Source organism: Ochotona curzoniae, unplaced genomic scaffold (genome assembly GCF_017591425.1).
Source record: "Ochotona curzoniae isolate NIBS_2020 unplaced genomic scaffold, NIBS_Ocur_1.0 scaffold_2587, whole genome shotgun sequence".
Taxonomy (NCBI): domain Eukaryota; kingdom Metazoa; phylum Chordata; class Mammalia; order Lagomorpha; family Ochotonidae; genus Ochotona; species Ochotona curzoniae.
In genome coordinates this window covers 1,223,467-1,247,492 of record NW_024467096.1, presented here as the reverse complement: position 1 = coordinate 1,247,492, position 24,026 = coordinate 1,223,467, and the positions used below count along the sequence as shown (strand labels likewise).

Genomic DNA, 24,026 nt, shown 5'->3' with positions numbered 1-24,026 from the left:
ACAAAAACTTGAATGGATTTCTCAGGGGTTTTTGGCTATTTACTTTGTACCATTTACTGAAAGACAAAAGACGTTTCCTTAATTCCTAAGTCACAGGAGAAATTAAAGTGGAGACCATTCTTGAGCAGGTATTTTTGTCACCTTCACTTGCAGGCATCCATTACCTCTTTTTCCTTTACAATATCATCTCTAGCTAAACAATTATGTCTCAGTTTTGTTTTTATATTTTTCCCTAAATGAAACACACACTAGTTGTAGGAATTTTACTTTACTCTACTCTACACATATTAAATGTTTTGTAGTTCACAAGGCATTCTACATCTTTTACTGAGAGAGATCTGGGAAGCTGAAAAAAAATACTATCACAAAAACCAGAAAATTATGTTGATTCTCATTTTCACAGTTTATAGGTTATATAATGTTGATAAAATTAATGAATTTTGCTGGGTCTTAGTCTCTTAAAAATGAGTATCACATGACAGCAGTTTTACATGTATCTAGTTTCCAGGGCTTTTACATATACTAAGTTTGAGCATTATTTTTAAAGAACTTTGAGAAATTTCCATGTGAAGGAATTTCATTTCAGTATTGTTAGGAAATTCCATGTTTTATGTCAAATTATAGAAATTAATATCACTAAATTTTTACTTTATAGCTAATTAATTCTCATGTATATGACAAAATTCCTGCAATCTTTAGGGGAAATATATAACTAGACTATATGACAGCAATCATAAGCTATTACTCTTTCCCTGGAATGAAAAATAACAAAACTGGACAGTAGTAATTAGACTTAGGGTATAGTCAGTGATTGTAATAAAGTCATTAAAAGACTAAATAACCATCTATCCTACTACCAGGAAACTACACATAACATAGTAAGTCACAGTTTTCACAGTTTTCACAGTTGACACAGATGGGAAGACAGAAGGATAATAAAGTACATTTCATAAATGTTCTGGCTTAATCCCTGGAGAGATGTCTCAGACTAAGGCACTAAAAACCGAGACCCAGAGGTCAGAGATTTCATGGAATTGAGGTACCAGGTTAGAGACTTAGACTGTAAAAACATAATTTATAACACATTTAACATTGTGGTTGAGATGTTGGTTAAAATCCACACATCCCATATTTGAGCACTTGGATTCCATATCTGGTCTCAGCTCCTAACTCCAGTTTCCTGTTAACGCAGATCCTGGAAAGCAGCAGGAATGGCTCAAGCAATTAGGTTCTTGTCACACATGTGATAAATCTGAATCAAGTTTCTAGAAAAGCTCACACAAGGTCAAGAGTGTTTCATTTTACTACATGCTAATCTGCACAGATCTTCTAACACATAGAACAGCAGATGGACTGCTGCCACCTCAGTAGCAGGACAAATTCACTATAGACTAAAGGTTTTCTAGAATCTACACTAAAAAAGACTTTAAAACAATGCTCATGAGTTACCTAAACGCCTTCAAGAAAATTACCCAACACTGTAGAAAAAAAAATCTAATAAAACACTACCAAAATAGTAAAAGTCACAGAGTCTAGTTAGTATACACTAAGTAACAGATAATAAAGATCAGGAAATTAGGCAAATAAATGACTGATAATTAGGAAAAACACTTCAATAGAAATACACCCTGAAATGAAGTATATAAATAGATATAAATCTAGAATATAGATGTAGAATCACTAAAATATCCTACCTATGAATAGTAACTCTCTATGTTGTGTGTATGTACACACACACACACACACTTTATTCTGCTATAAAAAAGAAATTCCATTAGTTGCATCCAAGGAGATGAAACCAAGAAATAAGCTAGGCACAGAAATACAAATATCACATTTTAAAAAGATTTTTTCATTTGAAAGGAAGAAATAAATATAGAGAGGAGGACACAGAGAGGGAGGGAGAGAGAATGGGAGAGAGATCTGCGTGCTAGAAGTCAAACTGCCACCCATTTGGAATGTTGATGCTGCAGGAAGTGGCTTAAGTGGTTATGCTACAGCACTTGCCTTGGCATGTTCCTTTTCATATTAGAAAGAAAAAAAGAAAAAAAGATCCCTCAAAGAAGAAAAAAAATAGAATGGTTGTCACTAGAGAATAGGATGTGTAAAAGGCAGGGAGAACAGAAACAAGTTAGATAAGAGACATGAAAATAGACAGGAGGAATCAGTCCTACTGCTTTATACCCTAGTAATATAATCATAGTCTACATTAATCTATATTTGAAAGTAACTAGAAGAGTCTGAAGGATTACAGCATGCCAAAATGATTAATGTTTGAGTATAAGGAAATGCTAATAGCACCTTGTGTTCATGTGTCAATCGTCTCAATCACTACTGTATTACATAAACATGTATAAACTTCATATAATAAAAATTTCTAGAGATAAAAATATTCCCCAAGTTGAAAGTCACCTGATTTTAAACATTATAGCAGAAAATAGTAGCAAATTCTGTGATATGAATTATTGTGTCCTCCTCAAAACCCAATTGCTGAACCTTAACTAAGATGATTCCATTGAGAGGAAGGGGACTTTGGGAGATGATTAGACCACAAAGGCAGAGGCTTATGAATGGAACTCATTCCTTTACAGTGGCCCCCGAGCACTGCCGTGCCACTTCCACCAAGTGATGACGATGCAGTTAGAACACACCAGCACTGAGGAATGGGTCCTCAGCTAAAACTCAATCTGTTGGTTGTCTTGTTTCCAGAAATAAGTTGAAAACTGATGCAGTTTCCCAGTTCATAATATTTTTGCAAATGTGGGCCCGGCACGGTGGTGCAGTGGTTAAGGTCCTCGCCTTGCACGCCCGGGATCCCATATGGGCGCTGGTTCTATCCCAGCAGCCCCGCTTCCCTTCCAGCTCCCTGCCTGTGGCCTGGGAAAGCAGTCAAGGACGGCCCAAAGCTTTGGGACCCTGCACCCGTGTGGGAGACCCTGAAGAGGCTCTTGGCTTTGGATCAGCATAGTATCGGCCCGGTGCGCTCACTTGGGAAGTGAATCATCAGATGGAAGATCTTCCTCTCTGTCTCTCCTCTCTGTATATCCGCCTTTCCAATAAAATAATAATAATAATAATAAATCTTAAAAAAATATTTTTGCAAATGTAGTCCAAATGCATTACAATAATGAATTTGAAAAAATAAAAATAAAAAATATCCAAAATGAAACATGAGAGGAAAAACTATAGTAAAATCAACAAAATATTTCAGACCTCTATGACAAAATTAAATTTAAGTTTAGAATATATGAATTTGATTTCAGAAAAAACCACGAATAGCTAGAACCATCCTGAAAAATAAGAAGTTAGCAGGGGGAATCACAATCCCGGACCTCTGGACATACTATAGAGCAGTGGTTATCAAAACAGCCTGGTACTGGCACAAAGACAGAAAGGAAGATCAATGGAATAGAATAGAAGCACCAAAAGGGAACCCACACAAATACAGCCAATTAATCTTTGACAAAAAGACCAATGACAACTCAAGCAAGTGGGAAGGCCTCTTTAGTAAATGTTGTTGGGACAACTGGCTGATAGCCTGTAGAAACAAAAAGATAGACCCACATCTATCACCATACACTAAGATCCAATCTACATGGATAAAAGACCTAAACCTACATCCAGAAACCTTCAAACTCTTGCAGGAAAATGTAGGAAATACCCTGCAAGACCTAGGAGTAGGTTCCGACTTTCTAAGAAGGACACCAAAAGCAATAGCAGTTGAGAACAGAATAAACAAATGGGACCTCATCAAACTAAGAAGCTTCTGTACAGCAAGGGAAACAATCAACAAAGTAAAAAAGCAACCCACAGATTGGGAGAAGATCTTTGCACACGATATAGGCGATAGGGGGCTAATTTCCAGGATATACAAAGAACTTCAAAACAACCAAAAAACCAAAACAAACAAACCACTCAAGAAATGGGCACGGGAAATGGGCAAACATTTCACAAAGGAACAAGTCCAAATGGCAAACAAACATATGAAAAAATGTTCCAGCTCCCTAGCAATAAGGGAAATCCAAATTAAAACATCGATGAGGTACCACCTAACACCAGTAAGATTGGCCCACATAAACAAGAACACCAACGACGCTTGCTGGCGAGGATGCGGGGAAAAGGGAACCCTACTCCACTGCTGGTGGAGCTGCAAATTGGTACAGCCTTTATGGAAATCAGTCTGGAGAACACTCAAACAACTCGGAATCTGCATGCCATATGACCCAGCAATAGCACTCCTAGGAATATATCCAAAACACCTGTTTTACGACAAACCAACATGCATCCCTATGTTCATTGCAGCACAATCAGTAATTGCAAAAACATGGAAGCAACCGAAATGCCCATCAGCAGAAGATTGGATAAGAAAGCTTTGGTTCATCTACTCCATGGAATACTACTCAGCTATTAAAAAAAACAAAATGCAGTTCTTTGTGGTTAAATGGGCCCAACTGGAAACTATAATGCTAAGAGAAAGGACATCATAATCATAACTTAAAAAGTGTTACTAAACTTAGGGTAACAACAAAATTACGATCCCAAAACCCAAAGAATGCCATACAGAAAAAGGATGAATAAAAGTGCTCAAATAAAATTACATAGCTAAAAAAAAAAACCCTGCCTAACAGAAAATGCTAAAAGCAGGAAGAGAAAAATTATATACTTCCTACCCAGGTAAAAGGTATAATAAAAGTCATTCACCAAAAGCTACACAAATCAAATCACAATCCAATGACACATCTAAAGCAATAAAGGAAAACAATGTAAGTTTGAAATTTTATACTCAGGGTATGTATCTTTCAAATGGTCAAAAAAAAGTTTCTGTGAGTGAACAGGATATTTGTCACTAGCATAACTTGGTACAAGTAATTACATAGAAGACTTATTAGCAGAAAATATTGATATCAGATGAAAATACAAAATGAGAAACATCAGACACGTTAACTAAGGATGAATGTTAGAGATTTTTCTGGGGCAGGTGTTTAATGCAGCATGGTTTGTCTCCATGGTTTTATTAAAAGGCCATTGCTTGTAAATGTCTTAGATTGCTTATCCCACTAATGTAGAGCATTCTCGGGTACTGGTACGGAAATACTGCTGTTTTCTGTGCTCGGGTCAGACTTGTGGGGCTGAGGGCAGCTTCAGTACAATGTTGAGTCTTGGGTGCAATGAATGTGGGGACTCTATGCATAATTTTTGATGTATGTAGCTGGATCTCTGGGCACAAAGAACTGCGTAGACTTTTTGCGTAGTTCATCTGTTGTCATGGGTGTGGATTGAGGTCATTATGACCAAACGTAGGGACTGGTCATATTGATTGGGAGGAGATGAGGCAATGATTTTACTAATGTCATGCTTATTGCCTCTCCCATGATGACCAATGACTAGACGAAATATCTGAAAATACATTTAGAAAGTCTCATAATATTACTGGAAAAGACTAAGAAGTAAATGCATGAATTAAGAACATACAACATGAATGAGAAATTTTCCTGCAAGACTGAAGTTTTGAAGAGCAGTCAAACTGAATTATTGGAAGAATTCAATTTACCAAATAAAAAAAGTGCAAAACCTTAACAACAGAATCGGTGAGGCAAAAATAATAATTTCTGAGCTAAAACACAAATTTTCAGACAAAACAAAGAAATAAGAAAAACTGAAAATAGCATCCAAGATTTATGAGATACTATTAAACAACTTAACATATGTGCTGTTGAGAGTTCATGACTGCATGAAAGAGAGAATGGATTAGAAGGCATATTGCATGAAAGAATAACAGAAAACTCACTAATATGGAGAAAGAAAAAGGATAAATGTATAGGCAGAACACAGAATTCTGAATAGGCATAAGCAGTACAGATCTTCATAATGATATATTAATCAAGTATTTCACAAAGATTCTAAAATATGCATGAGAAAAACTGATTACTTCTAGGAGCTCCCCAACCAGGTTTACATCTGATTTCTGATCAGAAACCCTTTAGCACAGGAGCAAATGGAAAAACATACTCTGAAATTGCCAACCCAGAGTATTATACCCAACAAAATCTCATTTTTACCTGAAGAAAAAATACATTCCAAAATGAGCAAAAAATTAAAGAATTTTCCAATACCTGGTCAAGCCTACAAATTATGCCTAATTAAGAATGTGCTACACACAGTAATAGAGGATGATAATCATCACAATGAAAAAAATTACAAAGGTAGAAAAGCTTCTTGTAAAGGTACGAAGAAAATCCAAAGCAAAAATAATGACATTGGTGTGAAAATGATAAGATCAAATTGCTCCTTTTCAATAGTGACTCCAGTGATAATGGCCTTTAAAAAAACAAGATCCATTGATTTGCTGCCTACAAGACACACACCTTACCAACAAAAACACACATATACTGAAAGTAAAGGATGGAAAAAGAAATTTCATGCCAATGGAAAGAAAAAACGAGCAGACCTATTTATTATAGTATCAAACAAAATAAAGTTTATCATGAAAGGTGTTAAAAGAGATAAAGAAGGACACTGTATGATTAAGGGATTAATTCAACCAGAGGAAATAAGTATATCAAATGTATATGTACTCAATGCTGGAACACATGGATATTTAAAACAATTATTATTGACCCTAAAGGGATACCTAGACTCCAATACAGTAATAACGGGAATTTCAACACCCCACTTTCATCAACACTCTAGATAGAAAATCAAAAAGAAACAATAGGCCTAATCTATACAATGGATCAAATTTATATATACAGAATATTTCATCTCAGAAACACGGAATACACAATCTTTTCAATAGTATATGGAACCTACTGTATGACAGATCATTTGTTAGGACATATAGCAAGCCTCAGCAAATTCAAAAGAATTAAAATTATACCATGCATCTTTTCTGATCACCATGGAATGAAGCTAAAAATCTAACAACTCAAGACACTCTAGAAATATGCAAGCATATGGAACTATGAATAGCACGCTATTGAATGAACAGTGGATCACAGAAGAAATCAAATGGGGATTCAAAAATTAGGGCATTGAATCAAGATGACAGCATAGTACCTACGGGGTACAGAAAAGCAGTTTTAAGTTCACAGAAAATAGTTAAGACATAGGCAACTAGACATGCATCAAATAAATGACTAATCAATGTATCTAAAAGACCAAGAAGAACACTGAAGAACACTACCAAACCTCAAATCAGAATTAAAAATAAGAAAAAATTAAAATTGAAACAAAATACATAAGATCAATTGAACAGCTTTTTTTCCTAAACAAAATCAATACACCCTTAGACCATCTCACCAGAAAAAAGAAAGACCAAAATCAATGAAACAAGACCTGAAAATGGTAATACAAAAATGGAGACCACAGACAGAAAATTATAAGGAATTAGTACAAATTTCTAACATGTTGGAAAGTCTAGAAGAAATGGATGGATTTCTAGACACATACAATCTACCTAAACAGAGCCATGATGTCATAGGAAACCTAAACACATATGTAACTAAGAAACTAAATTAGTGAATATAACAGAAAAGCCTGAGATCAAATTGCTTCAATGTTGAATACCAGCAAACTTTTCAAGAACGAATTCAATTTTTCTCAAACTATTCAAAAACAATTGGAAGGGAGTTAATCCTCACAAATTCCTTCTATGAGACTTAATTCTAAAACCAGAAAAAGAGACAAAAAGAGAACTGTAGACCAATATCTCTGATGAATTCAAATGTAAAAGTCCTCAACAAAATACTAGCTAATCAAATCCAACCACATCAGAAACATCATTAGCCAGAACCAAATGGGATTTATCCTGGTGTGCAAGGATTGTTCAGCATACACAAATTAATTAACACACATTAACAAGTGGATGAATAGAAATCATATGATTATTTCCAAAGACACAGAGAAAATATATGAAAAATACATGAACTCAATTACATTGGGTATAGAAGGAACATTTCTCAACACAAGACAATATATAAAAAAAACATTACCAGCATCATCTTTCTTTTCTTTTTTAAAGATTTATTTATTTTTATTGGAAAGGCTGATTTACAGAAGAGAGACAAAGATCTTCCATCTGCTGGTTCATGCCCCAAGTGGCCACAAAGGCTAGAGCTGAGCCCATCTGAAGCCATGAGTCAAGAGTTTCTTCCAGATATCCCACACACGTGCAGGGTCCCAAGGTTTTGGGCCATCCTTTATTGCTCTCTCAGACCACAAGTTGGGAGCTGAATGCAAAGTGGAGCATGTGGGAAAACAACTGGCACCTAAATGGGATCCCAGAGTCCTATCAGTATAACCTTGAATTAGGAATAGTTGGAGCATTTATACTAAGATCTGAGACTAGACAAGGTTTCCCATTCTCAACATTGCAATTCAACATGATCCTTTAACTTTTAGCCAGAGCCACATGCTGGGGTCCATGCAGTAGGTGTGGATGACACAAAGGTGTGAGGAGAACAGCTCCCTTGTTTGGCAGGGCCCAGGGGAGCTTCCAGCTGTTTGGCAGGGCCCAGCGGATTTCTCTCTGACCACCTTGACACAGTCTCACCCCTGTTTGCATGGACACTCAAGTACCCCATTAAGAATTCTGTAATGTACTGAGGCATTGTTGTTTGCCCCTGTGACATGGTTTTTGCAACCGATGTGAGCTTGAGAGTTAATGTTTCTGATAATGTCTTAGTGAGTGAGCCTTTGACAATTTACACACAGGAGCACAATTAAGTCCATGCCATTTCTGGACACCTTATTGGGTACTTAACCATTGCCTCAGAATCTGGTCCAAACATGTAGCACACCTTCTGGGAAAGGGCTTGATAAATATCCCAAATATTAATGCAAGTGATGGGAGTGAGAGCTGAAACTGCTATGGCAATAAATATAGTTATTGCTATTTCAAAGACTAGTCTGTCTTTGCAGTTTCTTTGGAACATAGAAAATATAGTTGTTTTAGCCACTTTTATAATTTTTTAACTAAAGGAATTATAGGGTGATTATATTAACATTATAGAGATATACTTTTGATTATTGTTTGATTGTTTATGAGGTTGTCGAGCCTGCAGTTGTAGGGGCATTTAATGTTTGAAACTTTTTGTCCTAGATTATGTTTTTTTCCCTTTTGATGTATTTCTCCCACTAAGTGGTAGATAAGTTGTGAAAACAAAATGTAGTAGGAATGTTTTACTGATTAGTAGGCAACCATCTGTGACTTGGCCTTGGAGTTCTGGCTGTCACCTAATGGCTACTTCTGAAGAATGAATAATGACTTGCGTTGAAGAAACCGATTATAGTAACTTACAGAATTATCTTTAAGAGCACCTGGTTGACCATGAAGTAAAAATTAATTGAACATCTGTACATGCTGGCTTAGTTCTGAAGTTAAAGACAGTAAAATCAAATGTTTGTGTAGAGGCTTGTGATGTGTCTAAGTAAATATAAAAATGACAGCTTCTTCTTGAGCTGTAGGAAGAAGGCACCAAGTGACACTGTCTGTGTCTTTTCTTTATCGCCAACTCCACATACGCTTCTCGAGCTCTGAACTCAGCCGGAGCTGGACTCCGGCAGCCACAGGTAAGAAAAAGTAATCAAACAGTATCAACCATTTCTCAGCTAGTCACATTGGCAATAACACTATTTTGAAGTTCGTTTCCCACAAAAATTGCTATATATGATTCTAATCTTTTTAGCCAAAATGTTTAATTATTGAATCATGTGACAGTGTAACTGATGTTAAAAATGTTAACGTATCTACTTGATCAGACTGATATTCACTATTAATGAGAATTTAACTATGGTATCATTTTATTACATATGAGAATATATAAAACACATTATAACTGTATACTATAGTTATAATGTTATAGTATATATAAATATTAGATATAATTAGAGTATACATAACATTTAATACATTAAAGTGATTTGATATATGTACAGATAATATCATATAAAAAGTTTCTATAATGAAGAGACTGTTCAGGAAAAAGTTCAGGAAACACAGAATTAAAAGATAATCTTATCTTGGTGCAATAAACTTTGTGATCCATGCACAAATTATAGTAAATTTTTCACAAACTTCTTAAAGATATACTATATGATAAAACACTCAATATGCCTACACTTATTTTACTTAGTTACCTTACTAAATCCCTGTACATCTTCAAAATTATTCATAATCATGACATTATGAAACTAAATATTTCTTTTCTTTTCATACTGAAATATGACTATTACAGGTAATCTAAAATGTAAAAAGAAACCCTTATGAATATAATCCATAATGCATAAAATGTTCTAATTTAAAGTATGTAGGCATAACTCCTTTTTCCATAACTGATAGACAAAAATGAAAAAGATTTATTGCCAACAAAAACTCAACTGCAAAACATTTAAAAAGCTTCTTGGGGCTGGAAACAAATGCTAAAAGCTGAAAAATATGCATATTTAGAGATAAACATAAGCCAAGGAACATTTCCCCGAAGAAGTCATATTCTGGGATTTAATACAATTGTCAAAACTTTAAAAGAAATGTAAATTATCAAACATGCTTGTCTCCAAACAACATAATTAAACTGGTCATTGATGGCAATTAAGCATATACAAAAGTTCCAAGTACTCAGAAATTAAACACAGTTCTAAATAGCCAAGTGCAAGAAATACTAAAACAAAACACCTAAACAATATTGAAAGCATAAGCCAAAAACTTAAGATAAGCAGTTCAAGCAGTGTTTGCAGAAAATAAATTTCTTCAAACAGTTACAATAGAGACTTAAACAGTAATTACTAACACTCCTATCTTTCTTTGGAAAATTCTTTTTATTATTTGAAAGTCAAAAGGATGCACACATAGTGAGGGGGGAGAGAGAGAAGTGAAGAGGGAGACATGAACAGGGGGTGAGGGAGAGAGAAGTGGGAACAGGGGAGAGAGATGGCGCAGGGGAGAGAAGTGGGAAGAGAGAGAGGGACAGAGAAAGGCAAAAAGAGGAAGAGAGAGGAGAGGTAAAGAGGATTGGGAAGAGGGAGAAAGGAAGAAGAGAGAGGGAGAAATAGAGAAGTTGAGAGAGGGAGAGAGAAAAAGACAGGGAGAGATGGAAAGAGAGCAAAGGAGGGAGGAAGGGAGGAAGAGAGAAAGGGAGAGAGGTAAAGTCATTACCTGTGGTACTGGAATACCCTATGAGCACAGAGTTCTGGGTGCTCCACTTCTGACCCAGCTCCTTGCTAATGTGCTTGAGAAAGCAGTGCAAGATGGTCCAAGTATTTGGGGCTCTGCATCTCCGTGGTAAACCTCAAAGAAGTAACTGACTCCTGGCGTCCAAGTGACCCTGTTCCAGCCACTCTCATCATTTGTGGAGTGAACCAGTAGAAGGAAGATCTGTCTCTGTATCTCTCTGTCTTTCAAATAAATACATCTTTTAGAAAAAGTCAAACGTAGATGAAATGAGAGAAATCAAATCCAATATGTAACATATTTGACTCCAGAAAAGCAAACCTATGAAGATGGAAAATAAATAAGTGGCATCTGGGACAAATGTTATGAATGAGAGTGATATAAGAAAATTATAAGAGGGTGATAAAAATGCTCTTAAATTTTGCTGTGGTTATAGTTATGTAATTATGCAAATTAATAATAAATAGTTTAATCATAACCATAAATGAATGAATTTTACATTATGTAAATTACACCTAAATAAAATATTTTATCTTTTTAGTATCTTGGATGCCAGCTTCCTTGAAAGGAATACTTTACCAAAACTAACATAAAGAGAAACAGAAAATTTGAATAAACCTATCCTTATTTTGAAAATCAAATTATTTTTTTAAATTTTTATATAAAAACCTTCTAGGTCACAGCTGCTTTAATTATTAAAAAAAAAACCATCTTATGCAAACTTTTGCTGAAAGTGTTAGCAGAGATGAGCAAGATATGACTTGTCTTTGCACAAAAAGAACGGACACAAGACAGAAGTGGTAAGCAGGGTAGCAAGGTTTAATAGGGTAGGACATTGATCAAAATGGTTTGATACCTCTCCAGACAAAATGTGAGAGAGAGTGCCAAGTTGTTTAGTCTAGAGAAAGCAAAGTTCAATAGTTTGAGATAGCACTCTAGGCACGCCCAGGAGTGGCTGAGGAAAGAGTGGTCAGCTGAGCATGCAGCTTGAATTCAGACTGGGGTTTACAAGTTAGTGGGGTCCAGTTCTTCTGCCAAAATAATTCTACAAAGAATAGAAAATTTTTATTTCATGGAACAGTGAAACAAATTAATAAGTGTAGAGCAAGAAAAAAAATCAACTTTCATAAATAAAAATTAATTTGAGATTAATCATAGACTTAAATATAAACACCAAAGCTATTTTTAAACATTCTAGTGTAAAGATAATGTCACTTCCTCTCTCTTGAGAAGTGATAATTGGCAGTTTACCAATAGCCATATATAAAATTTAAGTTTTTAAAATTTGGAGTTTACCATTTTATAAAAACATTATAATTTCAAAAAGTTTTTTCACACTGACCTCAAAGTAACTATTGTGTGCATATATAGACATTTATACCATTTTTTCAAGATAAATTTTAATATCACTGAGTGAGGGGTTCTTCAAAGAAAAATATACTGTCATCTAATGTTCTAAAAGCAAAGCAATATTTACAACAAATACTAAGGGTATGACATCACAGTATTTTCATATTCTCTATAAACTTCCACAAATAAGAGAAAATGTATGATATTTGTTTTCTGAATCTGGCTTATTTCACTTAGCATAATAATCTCCAGTTCTATCCATTTTGTTTGGATTCCTTAAGTATTCTGGATATTAATCCTTTACTGAATGCAGAGTTTGCAAATATTTTCTTCCATTCGGTGGGAGAAACACGCTTTGTGGAGTGTTTCCTTTGCTGTGCAGAAGCATCTTAGTTTGCTAGAATCCCATTTGTCTATTTTTGATTTCCTTGGCTGTGCTAAGAATTCTGCCCATGTCCATGACTTGCAGGATTTTCAGCTACATTTTCCTCTATTGACTGGATGGTCTAGGGTCTTCAATTTAGCTCTTTTACTGTGAATTGCTTTTAAAAATATTTATTTATACTCAAAAGGCATATTTAGAGAGAGAGAGAGAGAGAGAGAGAGATCTTGCATCTGCTGGTTCACCCACACAAATGGCCACAACAGCTGAAGCTGAAGTGATCTGAAGCCAGGAGCCAAAAGCTTCTTCTGGATTTCCCACGCAGCTGCTGGGTCTGAAGCACGTGGTCCATCCTGTGCTGCTTTCCCAGGACATAAGCAGGGATCAGAAGCAGAGCAGCTAGGACACAAACTGGCACTGATATGGGATACTGTGCTTGAAAATGGAGGAACAGCCTGTTGAATCACAGCACCAGTCCGTGAATTGATTTTTGTATAGAATATAAGGCAGAGATCTTGTATCAGACTTCTGAGAGTGCAAATCCAATTTTCCAAAACTATTTTTTAAAAGGAGTTTGTCTTTTCCTTAGTGGATGACTTAGGCTTACCAAGTTCAGTTCTTTATGGATATGTGGTTGGTCTACCATGCCTATTTTTGTGCCAGTACCAGGTCATTCTGACTATAACTGCTTTCTAATGTGTCTTGGGATCTGGTATTGTGATGTATCTAGTTTTGTTTTCATTGTTTAGGATTGCTTTGGTTACCTGAGATCTTTTTATGTTCATAGGAATTTTAGGATTTTTTTTTTCAGTCTCATGAAAAATGTCCTCACATTATGACTGGGATCACAAAGAAATTTGTAAATTTCATTTGGGTAAATCTATAAATTATTTTGGGTAGTACAGACATTTTGATATTAAATTCCAGTCCAAAAACAGGATTTTTTTCTATCTTTTGAGTCTTTTTCTACTTTTTAAATTAAGATTTTATAATTTCATTGTATTTCACATCCTTGGTTAAATTTATACAAGCATGTTTAAAATTTTCATAGTTGCTGTGAATAAGATTTGTAACTTTTTTCACACCAGAATGTTGCTGGTCTACAAGAATGGTTGATTTTTTCTGGAATTTATAACCTGGAAATTTAATGAATTCTTTTATATGTTCTAATAGTCTCATAATAGTCTTGATTTCTCTATCTAAAGCATTATGTCATCTGCAAACAGATCATTTTACTTCCTCCTTTTCAGTTATATTCTTTTGGTTTCTTTTTCTTGCTTAATGCTCTAGAATGTCCTAAACTATGTGGATTAATAACATTGAGCATGGGCATCCTTAATTGGTTCCATCCTAGTCAAAGTGCTTCCAGTTTTTCCCTTGTAAATATGATGTTGACATTGGCTTTTTTACATATTGCCTTTAATGTATTGCAGTATGCTTCTATCCATCTTAAGTTTTTTTTTCTAAATGATGAAAGATGCTTTTATGAGATGCTTTCTCTGTCTTTGGGATAAATATAGTTTCTAGCCTTCGTTTTTTTGTTGTTGTTGTTTGTTTTTTAATGTGTTCTGCCAGGTTTACTGGCTTTTGTTGTTTTTCAATTCCTGCATCTCTGGGATAAATCCTACTTGTTCAGAGTGAATAATTTTTTATGTGTTGATGAATTGAATTTACTAGTATTTTTTTGAGAATTTTTTAAAGATTTGTTTGTTTTTCATTGGAAAGGAAGATTTACAGAGATAAAGAGGAAGTTCTTCCATCTGTTGGTTCACTTTTCAAATGGCCACAGTGGCTGGGGCTAAGTTAATCTGAAACCAGTATCTAGGAGCTTCTTCTGGGTCTCTAGGCTTTGGGCCATCCTCTACTGCTTTCCCAGGCCATAAGCAGGGAGCTGGATGGGAAGTTAATTAATAAAAAAAAAAAAGCTATATAAAAAGAAAATTGTAAGACACCGATAAAAGAAATCATCAAGCACACTGCAAAAATGAGAAAATGAGAAAATATTCCTTGCTCGTGGAAGTTTTGGTATCGTTAATAGATTCAGTGAAATCCTTATGAAATATTAATGACATTCTTTATACAATTGGAAAAACAGTCCTAAAATTCATATGAATAACCAAAGACCCAAAATAGCCAAAGCAATCCTCAACAAAAAGAAATAAACTTGAGGACATCACAATGCCTGAATTCAAAGCATACTATAAACCTCGTTATTAAAATAGCCTGATTATATCATTGGAATAGAACGGAGAGTCCAGGAATTATTCCAGGTATATAGAACCACATGATTTTTGACAGAAGTACTCAGACAGTGTACTGAAGAAAGGAAAATCTCAATAAATGGTGCTGGCAAAACTGGATGTTCATATATAGAAGAATGAAATTAGATTACTACCTTGTACCATATATATGAATCAATTCAAGATGGATCAAAGATCCATATTTAAGACATAAGGCTCAGAAGCTGGTAGAAGAAAACATAGGGAAAAAATTTAAGACATTTGTATAAGTGATTACTTTTTGGATAAGATTGCCAAATTATAAGCAATAAAAGCAAAACTAGTCAAATTGGGTTATAATAAAAGCTTCTGCACATCAAAAAAGTCAGAAAGAGTTGTATAAAAATTTCTCTTTTTAAAATTTTAATTGATGTTTATAAAGTCAATCAAGATGAGAAAGATCTAAGGTCATGGAGCAGTGGATGTGATCATTGTTTCCAAGCTTTCTATTTCTTCTTCCCACTTCTGGGGGGTGGGAGAATACAAGGGGATAGGCCATACCCAGCCTCCCAACCATCCCAGTACCCAAGGATGGAGAAGTGAGCAGCCAATATCAACCCGGGGTCACACAGATGCATGTTCGGAGGATTCTGTCCAGGTTGATGTGATAATTTTGAAATCTATTGACTTTGCCAATCTATGGATGAGGAATCGCTTCCAATGTGCATTGGCTGACACCATCAACTTCATAGTCTCTAATCACCCAGATAGTTGCTGTCATCATTTGTCTGGGGTAGTTATCCATATGTTCTGTTCTCCATTCTCTTCTATGGTACTAGACATCCTCTGAAGCCCCAATGAGCTACCAGGTCCTCCATGTGCACCATTATCTACTGTCCAGCACCCCAACCTTTACATGGGGCTGTCCCTACCAAGATGGCGGTGGTAGGCAGAGCCAGGTTCCTGTGTCTTCCCAGATATATTCACAATGTAATTACTGTGGGAGGCGGTGTTTCTTAGGCCTAGGGACAAGCTCAGGATATGCTCACTGCCTGGCAGCAGTGGCTGGAGCTGGGTTCCTAAGCATTGAGCCTGGCTAAAACTGGGTCCTCTAGCAACCACCATGTGGCTAGGAGAGTTGAGCACCTGTTCCTCCAGTGTCAGACTCACCTAGGCTACTCCCACCAAGATGAATCAGGAAGAGTTTGAAGATAATTCAGGAGAACATGTGAAAGATGTTTCTAAGCTACCTAAGAATTAAGATCCAAAAAATACATCAGTAATTCCAAAAGCTGAACAGAGGGAACCAGTCAAGAAATGAGCAAGGTACCTCAATGAACAGTTCTTAAAAGAAGATATACAAATGGCCAATAAAAATATGAAACAATACTCAAAAGTATTAGTAACTGGGGAGATGAAAATCACAATCACAATGAATTTTCACTGTACTTTTGTCATAATGGCTATTATTTAAAAGCAGAGGATGAAGTTCTTTCCTATTCATGTCTATTTGAGGTATTTCCCATTTTCTGTATTTTGATGCCAGTCTTTCTCCAAATTGGCAAATTTCTGATATTATTTCATTGAATATATTTTCTAATCTATTCTTTTTTGTTTCTTTGGGAACTTTTATGGTTCATCTATTCGGCTGCTTGATGTCATTTTATTATTCCCCATTATTCCTTAGAGAACTCAAAATAGAACTACTAATTACCCAACCATTACTGTCTTAAGAATTCACCCGGAAGAAATGATATCAGTATACAAGAGAGTTATTTGTTTTTTAATATTTATTATTTCAATGTTTTTTTGGAAAAGAAGATATACAGAGAGAAGGAGAGACAAAGAAAAAGATCTTTTGTCTACTGGTTCACTTCCCCAAGTGGCCATGATGACTGCAGCTTAGCTAATCCAAAGTCAGGAGCTGGAAACTTCTTCTTGGTCTCCCACATGGGTGCAGGGTCCCAAGGCTTTGGGCTATTTTATACTGCTGCTCTAGGACAAAGCAGGGAGCTGGATGAGAAGTGGAGCAGCAGAGATACAAAATGGCACCCATCTGGGATCCCGCCAGGTACAAAGTAAGGATTTAGTCACTGACTCATTGTGCCAGGTCCCACAATAAACCCACATTTATTACAGCTCAATTCACCATGCTATGATATGGAATCAACCTAGATGCCCATCAGTGGATGACTGGATAAAGAAAATGTGTCATATACACAATACCAGATACTATTCAGCCACAAAATAATAATGAAACCCCATGCAATCAGAAAGTATTGTGCTCAGTGAAATGTCTGGCAGGTAATATAGAACATACAAAAATGTGTAGCAATGAAGTGGTCACTTTGAGATAGGACGGTCACTTTAATCCTATGTTTATCCTGCAGTCAGTGGGAATGTGGTTTTATGATCTTTTTAGTTTTTACTTTTTGAATATCATGATTAGAGGTAAATTAAGCCTGTGAATATGCAGGAGACTAAAATTATGACTCCAGAAGCTCTATTGAATATAGAGAAGGTAGAGAAGAGTGTGAGGGGAAGTCAGGGAATGGGGGATGTGTGGTTCTCTTCCTGAACTGGATATATGAAATGCATGCAATCTGTTTTCTTTATATTAATAAAAGTTTAAAATGTAAAAAGAACACTCATGTATGTAAAGTTACTATACTCAATGTATTCAAGGAGATGCAAAGGACATAAATCACAATTTAACATAGGAATAGGAAGATTTAATAGAAATGGAAGGTCTATTACTGAAAAATAAAGCAATTATACTCCTATGGTAGATCTACCATTAGATTAGACATAGTTGAAAAGGAAATTAGTAAACTCTAAAAGACAAACTAGTAAACTCTAAAAGACAAACTAGTAAACTCTAAAAGATAAGAAAATATCCAAAATAAAAAACAAGGAGACAAGGGACAGATAATATAAAATAAAAAATTATATATGACAACATCCTTATTGTTTACTAATAATGCCAAAATTAAAAATGCAAGTTTGACATTGAAAAGAAATAACCAGTTAAAGTTTAAATCATGATTTGTCTTCTCTCATGTTTGATTTAATTCAGGTAAGGAGTTTTTCTCACTTTTAAAACTTCATCTGAGAAATTAAAAACATCTAAAATATCAAATGTTAGCTGAATAATCTAAATCAGAAAAAAGTTTAACTACTTACATTCCATATGCTGAACTTACAGCAAGACTAGTAATTTGTTGAGGAGGTTCGCCATCTACCCACACCAACTGAATAACAAGGTCGGCTTGATACCCTGGAGGCATTCGCACTGGTCTGGTCTTCACGCTAACAGAAAGAGAAAATTCTATCACATACAGCTTAATAAACATGTTTATGCTTACTTTGCTAATTTACATTCTACATAAATATACAACACCAGGCATTGCAGACAGCACACAGGAGGTAGGTGACCTGCAGTTTTCTCAAAATACACCAAACTTCATTTGAATGCTTTATTATTTCTTTAGTTTTGTAATTCCCCAAATTCAATTGGCCTACACAATTTCCTTTAAATTTTTAAGATAGTATTTATATTATTTTACAATGCAATACTTGCATTTATTACAAATGAGAACAGATTTTTTGCAAACAGGTGACACCCTGTATCCAACCACTTGTGCAGAGAATTAAGAAAGGGCTATGCTTCCACAGGTGCCGCAACAGAAATTTTCTGAAAATAAAACATTCATGGGACAAGACCATGGAACTTGGAAATGCTATATGCAGTCAGCCATGTAAGGTAGCCAGCACGAGAAGCAGCTTACCACCATCTCAAGTAAGAGTCACTGTGCCACACATCACAGACCTTAGCAGATTCAGAGAAAGTGGCTGGGGCACAAGTGCAGGCAGAGTAACCCGAGGTACTGCTTAGTGTATAATCTCATAGGCCACACTGACTCTAAGTACAGTTAGATCCCAGAGGTAATGATTCACCAAGCAAAAGGAATATGCTCCTTTTCCCCATCCTGCTACAGGGCAGCAAGAGGTCCTGCGGCTTCAGCAGCAATGGCCAGGTTATTCTGCACCAACATGTGATTAGGTCACTATGTCAAAATGGTAAATTCATATTCATTGGTGAATTTTGAGTTGGGGCAGGAAGCATGGTGGGGAGGCATGTATACCTCCTCCCACACATACCCTACAGTGAGCCCTGAGGGGAGATATGGCAGCGTGATCTACTCAGGTGGAGGACCCAGAGGTAAATGCCACTGTTCTCTTCAAAGCAACAGACTTGTGTGGCTGAGGGGAGCTTCAATTATTCAATACCATGTCAATTAATTTCATAATGTTGTAAATTGCTGTTGATGTTATGTTGGGGCTTTTAATTAATCAGCTCTACCTTCAGACCAGAGATGGTCCCCCCCAAGAAATTGTTGAATTTATCTGGACAATAAGATGCTGGACTCCATGCTTGGTATTTGTTTGCAAAGAAAGAATCTTGACTGAATTTGTACTGTAATACAGCAACAAGGTGGAGGAATCCACCTTGGGGAGGGGTTGGGGGGATCCCAGAGCCTATGAAACTGTGTCACATAATACAATGTAATGAATAATAATAATAATAATAATAATAAACCTGTGAAGCCACCATGGGCAAACCTCAGGCACCAATCATCTGGAATGAGAGGAACTGAGGAAATGATTTCACTAATAGTCATGATCATTAACTCCCCTGTGTTGACAAAAGCAGAAATCTACCATGCTCAACCTGGGTGTCACCCTGGAATTTTATCCCATACTTGATCACAGACCACAACGTGCTGCCTAAACCTGGTACATATCTCCAGATACTGAAGGAGCAGTCATTCCACCAAGCCAAAAAGGCATAATTCAAAGATAAGAACTATCAGAGGACTAAAACAAGTACTAATAGAAATGATTATAGACACACATGAGAAACATGAACAAGGGAGGGAAGGTGACTCCCATGAAGGAACACACCAACCCTCTAATATTAGGCCACAAAGATGAATAGATTGAAGAAAATGAGTTAAAATCAATTATAAGATTATTCAAAACAAGCAGTAGCAAAGGCAGGAATTAAGAAAATCCATGCATGGCATCAATGAGACTGAGGATAAAACAACTAAAATATTAGAAGTGAAGATTTCAATACGACAAATTAAAAAAAATACAGTGGAGAGTGTTAGCAACAGACTCTATGAGGCAGAATAGACCCTCTGAACTAGAGTAACAAAGGGGAGAAAGAAAAACCAAAAATAGTATCCTAGATGAGTCTTATGAGTTCCTGAGTACATAAAAAGAATGGATTAGAAGGCACATTCAGTGAAAGAATAACAGAACCTCCATTATACAGAGAAAGAAAGGGATATCCAAGTAAAAGAAGCACAGTGCTCTAAATGGCATGATTAGATCTATACTATGACATATTAGAGTCAAACATTCTACAGTTAAACGTAAGAAAAGTTTCCAAATGTTCATGAGAGAAATGACAGATTAATCTGAGAGGATCTTCAATTAGACTTAGATCTGATTTCTCATCAGAAACCCTATGGGAGAGAAGAGAATAGAGACATAGTTCAGATCCTAAAAGAAACTGCCAACCCAGAATATTATACTCTGCAAAGCTCTCTTTTGTGCCCCAAGATACAAAGATTAAACAAGAAAATTGAAAGGTTTGCCATCATCTCTCCAGTCCTACAAATGATGCTTATGCATATGCTACACACAAAAATAGAGAATTACAATCAATATAATGAAAGAATGTGACGTTGGAAAATTTACTAAAAGCACAAAGAAAACCCAAAGTAAAAAATGTGAGTATTTGTAAAACATTTTTTACCTTTCAACAATAATCCTGAATGCAAATGACCTAAATTATTCATCAAAAGAGACAGACTGGCTGAATGGGTTAAAAACAAGACCCAATGATTTTTTGCCTCAAAGAAACACACTTCACCAACAAACACAAAAACTGAAGGTGAAATGATGGAAAAAGATATCACATGCCCTTCCCATGGAAAGGAAAAATGAGCATGTAGCCATTCTAGTTTCAGACAAAAGAGTCTTCAATAAAAAAAAAATTCTTAAAAGAGATGAATACGGGCATTACATAATGATTAAGGGATCAATTCTACAAGAAGTAACTGCAATAAATGTATATGCAACTGTCAGGGCATCTGGCAGTTTACATCATTAATAGTTCTAAAGGCAAACGAGACTTCAATACACTACCAATTTCAACAACCCACTTTCATCAATACATTAAATAAAATACCAATAAGCAACAGGTCTATGGACCTAATTGATATCTACAGACCATTACATTTCACAGATGCAGAACACATCTTTTCATCAGTGCATGGAGGCTAGTCTATGGATAAAGTCAACATGTTAGGCCATAAGTCAAGCTCAGCAAATTTAAAGGAATTGAAATCATATCTTCTTTTCTACCACCATGGAACGAAGCTGGAAATCAGTTCACGAAATCAAACATATGCAAGCTTAACTACTGACTGATCATAGAACAAATCTAAACAGAATTCAAAAATTAATGGAATCAAATGAGATGACAGCACAATACTTCAAAACTTACAGAATACAGAAAAAAGCATGTTAGGAGGAAAGTTCAGGGCCTGGCACAATGGCTCAATTGGCTAATCCCCCAAGTAAGTGCCAGGATCCCATATGGGTACTGGTTCATATACTGGCTACTTCACTTCCAATCCAGCTCCGTGTTGGGCCTTTGAAAGCAGCAGAGGATGGCCTAAAGCTTTCTGTATCTGCATGGGAGACCCGGAGGGAATTCCTGGCTCCTTGCTTTGAATTGACTCAGCTCCGGCAATTGTGGCCATTTTTAAGTAAACCAGAGAATGTAAGATCTTTCTGTCTCTGCTTTCTGTACGACTGCTTTTCTAATAAAAATAAATATTTTTATAAATGAGGAAAATTAATAGTAACTAGTGCCTGTGGCAATAAACGAGAAAGGCATCAAATAAGAGAGCTATCAGAGAAGCTCAAGGACCTAGGAAAACAACAAATCAAACACAAAGCTGGTAGAAAGAAATAAATTAAAGAATAAATATAATTGAAACTAAAGATATATATAAAATTATTTGTTACCTTATGAACTGGTGAGCTGTTTTGAAAAAAAAAATAACGAATTCACTATAGCCCTACTAACCAAAAAAATATGGCTAATAAAATCATAGATGAAAAGGGATATCCAAAGAATCATCAATCTCAATTATTCTTAGTGTATCTGTGTGTGTGTGTGTGTAAAATGTAAAATAAATAGACGGCAAACTTTCTCGTCTTTTTAATTTCAAAAAGGCTGAAGAAATATCATTTTATACATTATATATATATAGTTTTCAAATGGGAAGTAACAAACACAAGGCCAAATTTCTGCTCTGAACTTCCCATTCAAAAAGAATATTTCCTTCAGTTTCCTTTAGAATTGAAGGGGTAAAGAAGTAATTGAAGGAAGAAAACACTATATCTTCATCACAGATTTCAAAGAAAGACCAACCGTATCTGACAATGCATTGTAGAGTATTTGATAACAACCTCATAAGAAAGAAGAGTGATATTATATTTAATGGTTCCAAATATGATAAACCTTTAAAATTTGGTAGTTGGGATGGCCTTGTAGAACAATGAGTTAAGTCCCCCCCCACCTGAATCAGAGGAATGCTGGTTTTTTACCTGGCTGTTATCAATTCTATCCAGGTCCCTTATAATGTGCACAGCACTTGGGACCTTGCTACTTACGTAAGAGACTCAGATGGAATTCTGGGCTCCTGCTGGCAACCTGGCCCTAGATGGAAAACTGTGTCTCTCTCTGTAATTATGCCTTTCAAATAAAAAAAAAAAATCCTTAAAATTTGCTCTTACTTGAGGCATGGAATACTGTCCTTTGTTACTCCTTCACTAGCCACAGTGTTGGTGCTCCCGGAAAGACTCCTTGAAGATGGAAGCTGGGATGAGAGATCTGGAAATGGAGGACTTGTTTCTGGTTCGGGAGTGATAATATCTTCAACATCATACTGAAGTCGTACTTCTAATGACTTTAAAAAAATCAAGTGTTAGTCTAAATCACAATAATAATCACAGTAATAGATCTGATAACTTTTAAGAAATCATTCATTTGTTTTCAGTTTAATAAGCTCAATTTTCCATGCTGAATTAAGTAGCAAGCTACTTGGGATATTCAATGTAAATCATTTAAAAGTGTAATTTTTTCATTGCTTAGAAGTTAGCAAATTGCTTAGAATATTGAATGATAAATCAGAAAAATGTATTTTCTTCATTTGAAAAAGTGATAAGAAAAATACCTAATAGTGGAGTTAAAACTAATATTATAATAAATATTTTCTATTTATCAGAAAAAATGTGCACTTTTGAGACTGAAATCGCTTATAAAAATTCTATTATATGGTAGTAAATATAGCAATACTACCAAAATGATAGATTTTTATCATACTCAGAATCTGCTACTAATGAGCATCCCTATAACTTGTACAGAGATATTTACTTTAAGGTCAGAATTAAAATCTAGTTTTATCTGACTTCAAATCCTGGACTTCTAATTAATTATTATAGAAGAGTAACATTTTTTAATCTATTTAGGTACTGGTTAGAAAAGGATAGATAGGTACTGGACAGAAAACAAAAATTGTCTATAGGCACATTAACTGGGAATTAGCTTACTGCACAGGGCGTTAAGATTTTCAATCTTTAGACTATTCACTGATGTAAAATAAACACTAGGTAAAATTAAGATTAGTGATTACTTTTAGCTTATCAAAAATACTACGTATGGATAATCTTAAAAATGAATTTACTACAGTTGAGAAATAATAATTTACAAAAACTACTCGACAATAGAACTAAGATGAATTTTAAAATATAGAACAAATTC

The 24,026-nt window shown here is 35.3% G+C and overlaps 1 protein-coding gene across 9 annotated transcripts in view; it reads right to left on the bottom strand.

The window, feature by feature from the left end:
* STXBP5L (syntaxin binding protein 5L) overlaps positions 1–24,026 on the bottom strand; it is a 248,886-nt gene that overhangs the window by 72,919 nt on the left and 151,941 nt on the right. For all 9 annotated transcript variants that reach the window (XM_041002601.1, XM_041002603.1, XM_041002602.1 and 6 more), the window contains 2 exons: positions 23,000–23,172; positions 18,302–18,427 (listed from right to left, as the gene is read on the bottom strand). In XM_041002601.1, the coding sequence (XP_040858535.1) occupies positions 18,302–18,427; positions 23,000–23,172 (299 nt within the window). The remainder of the gene's footprint in view (positions 1–18,301; positions 18,428–22,999; positions 23,173–24,026) is intronic.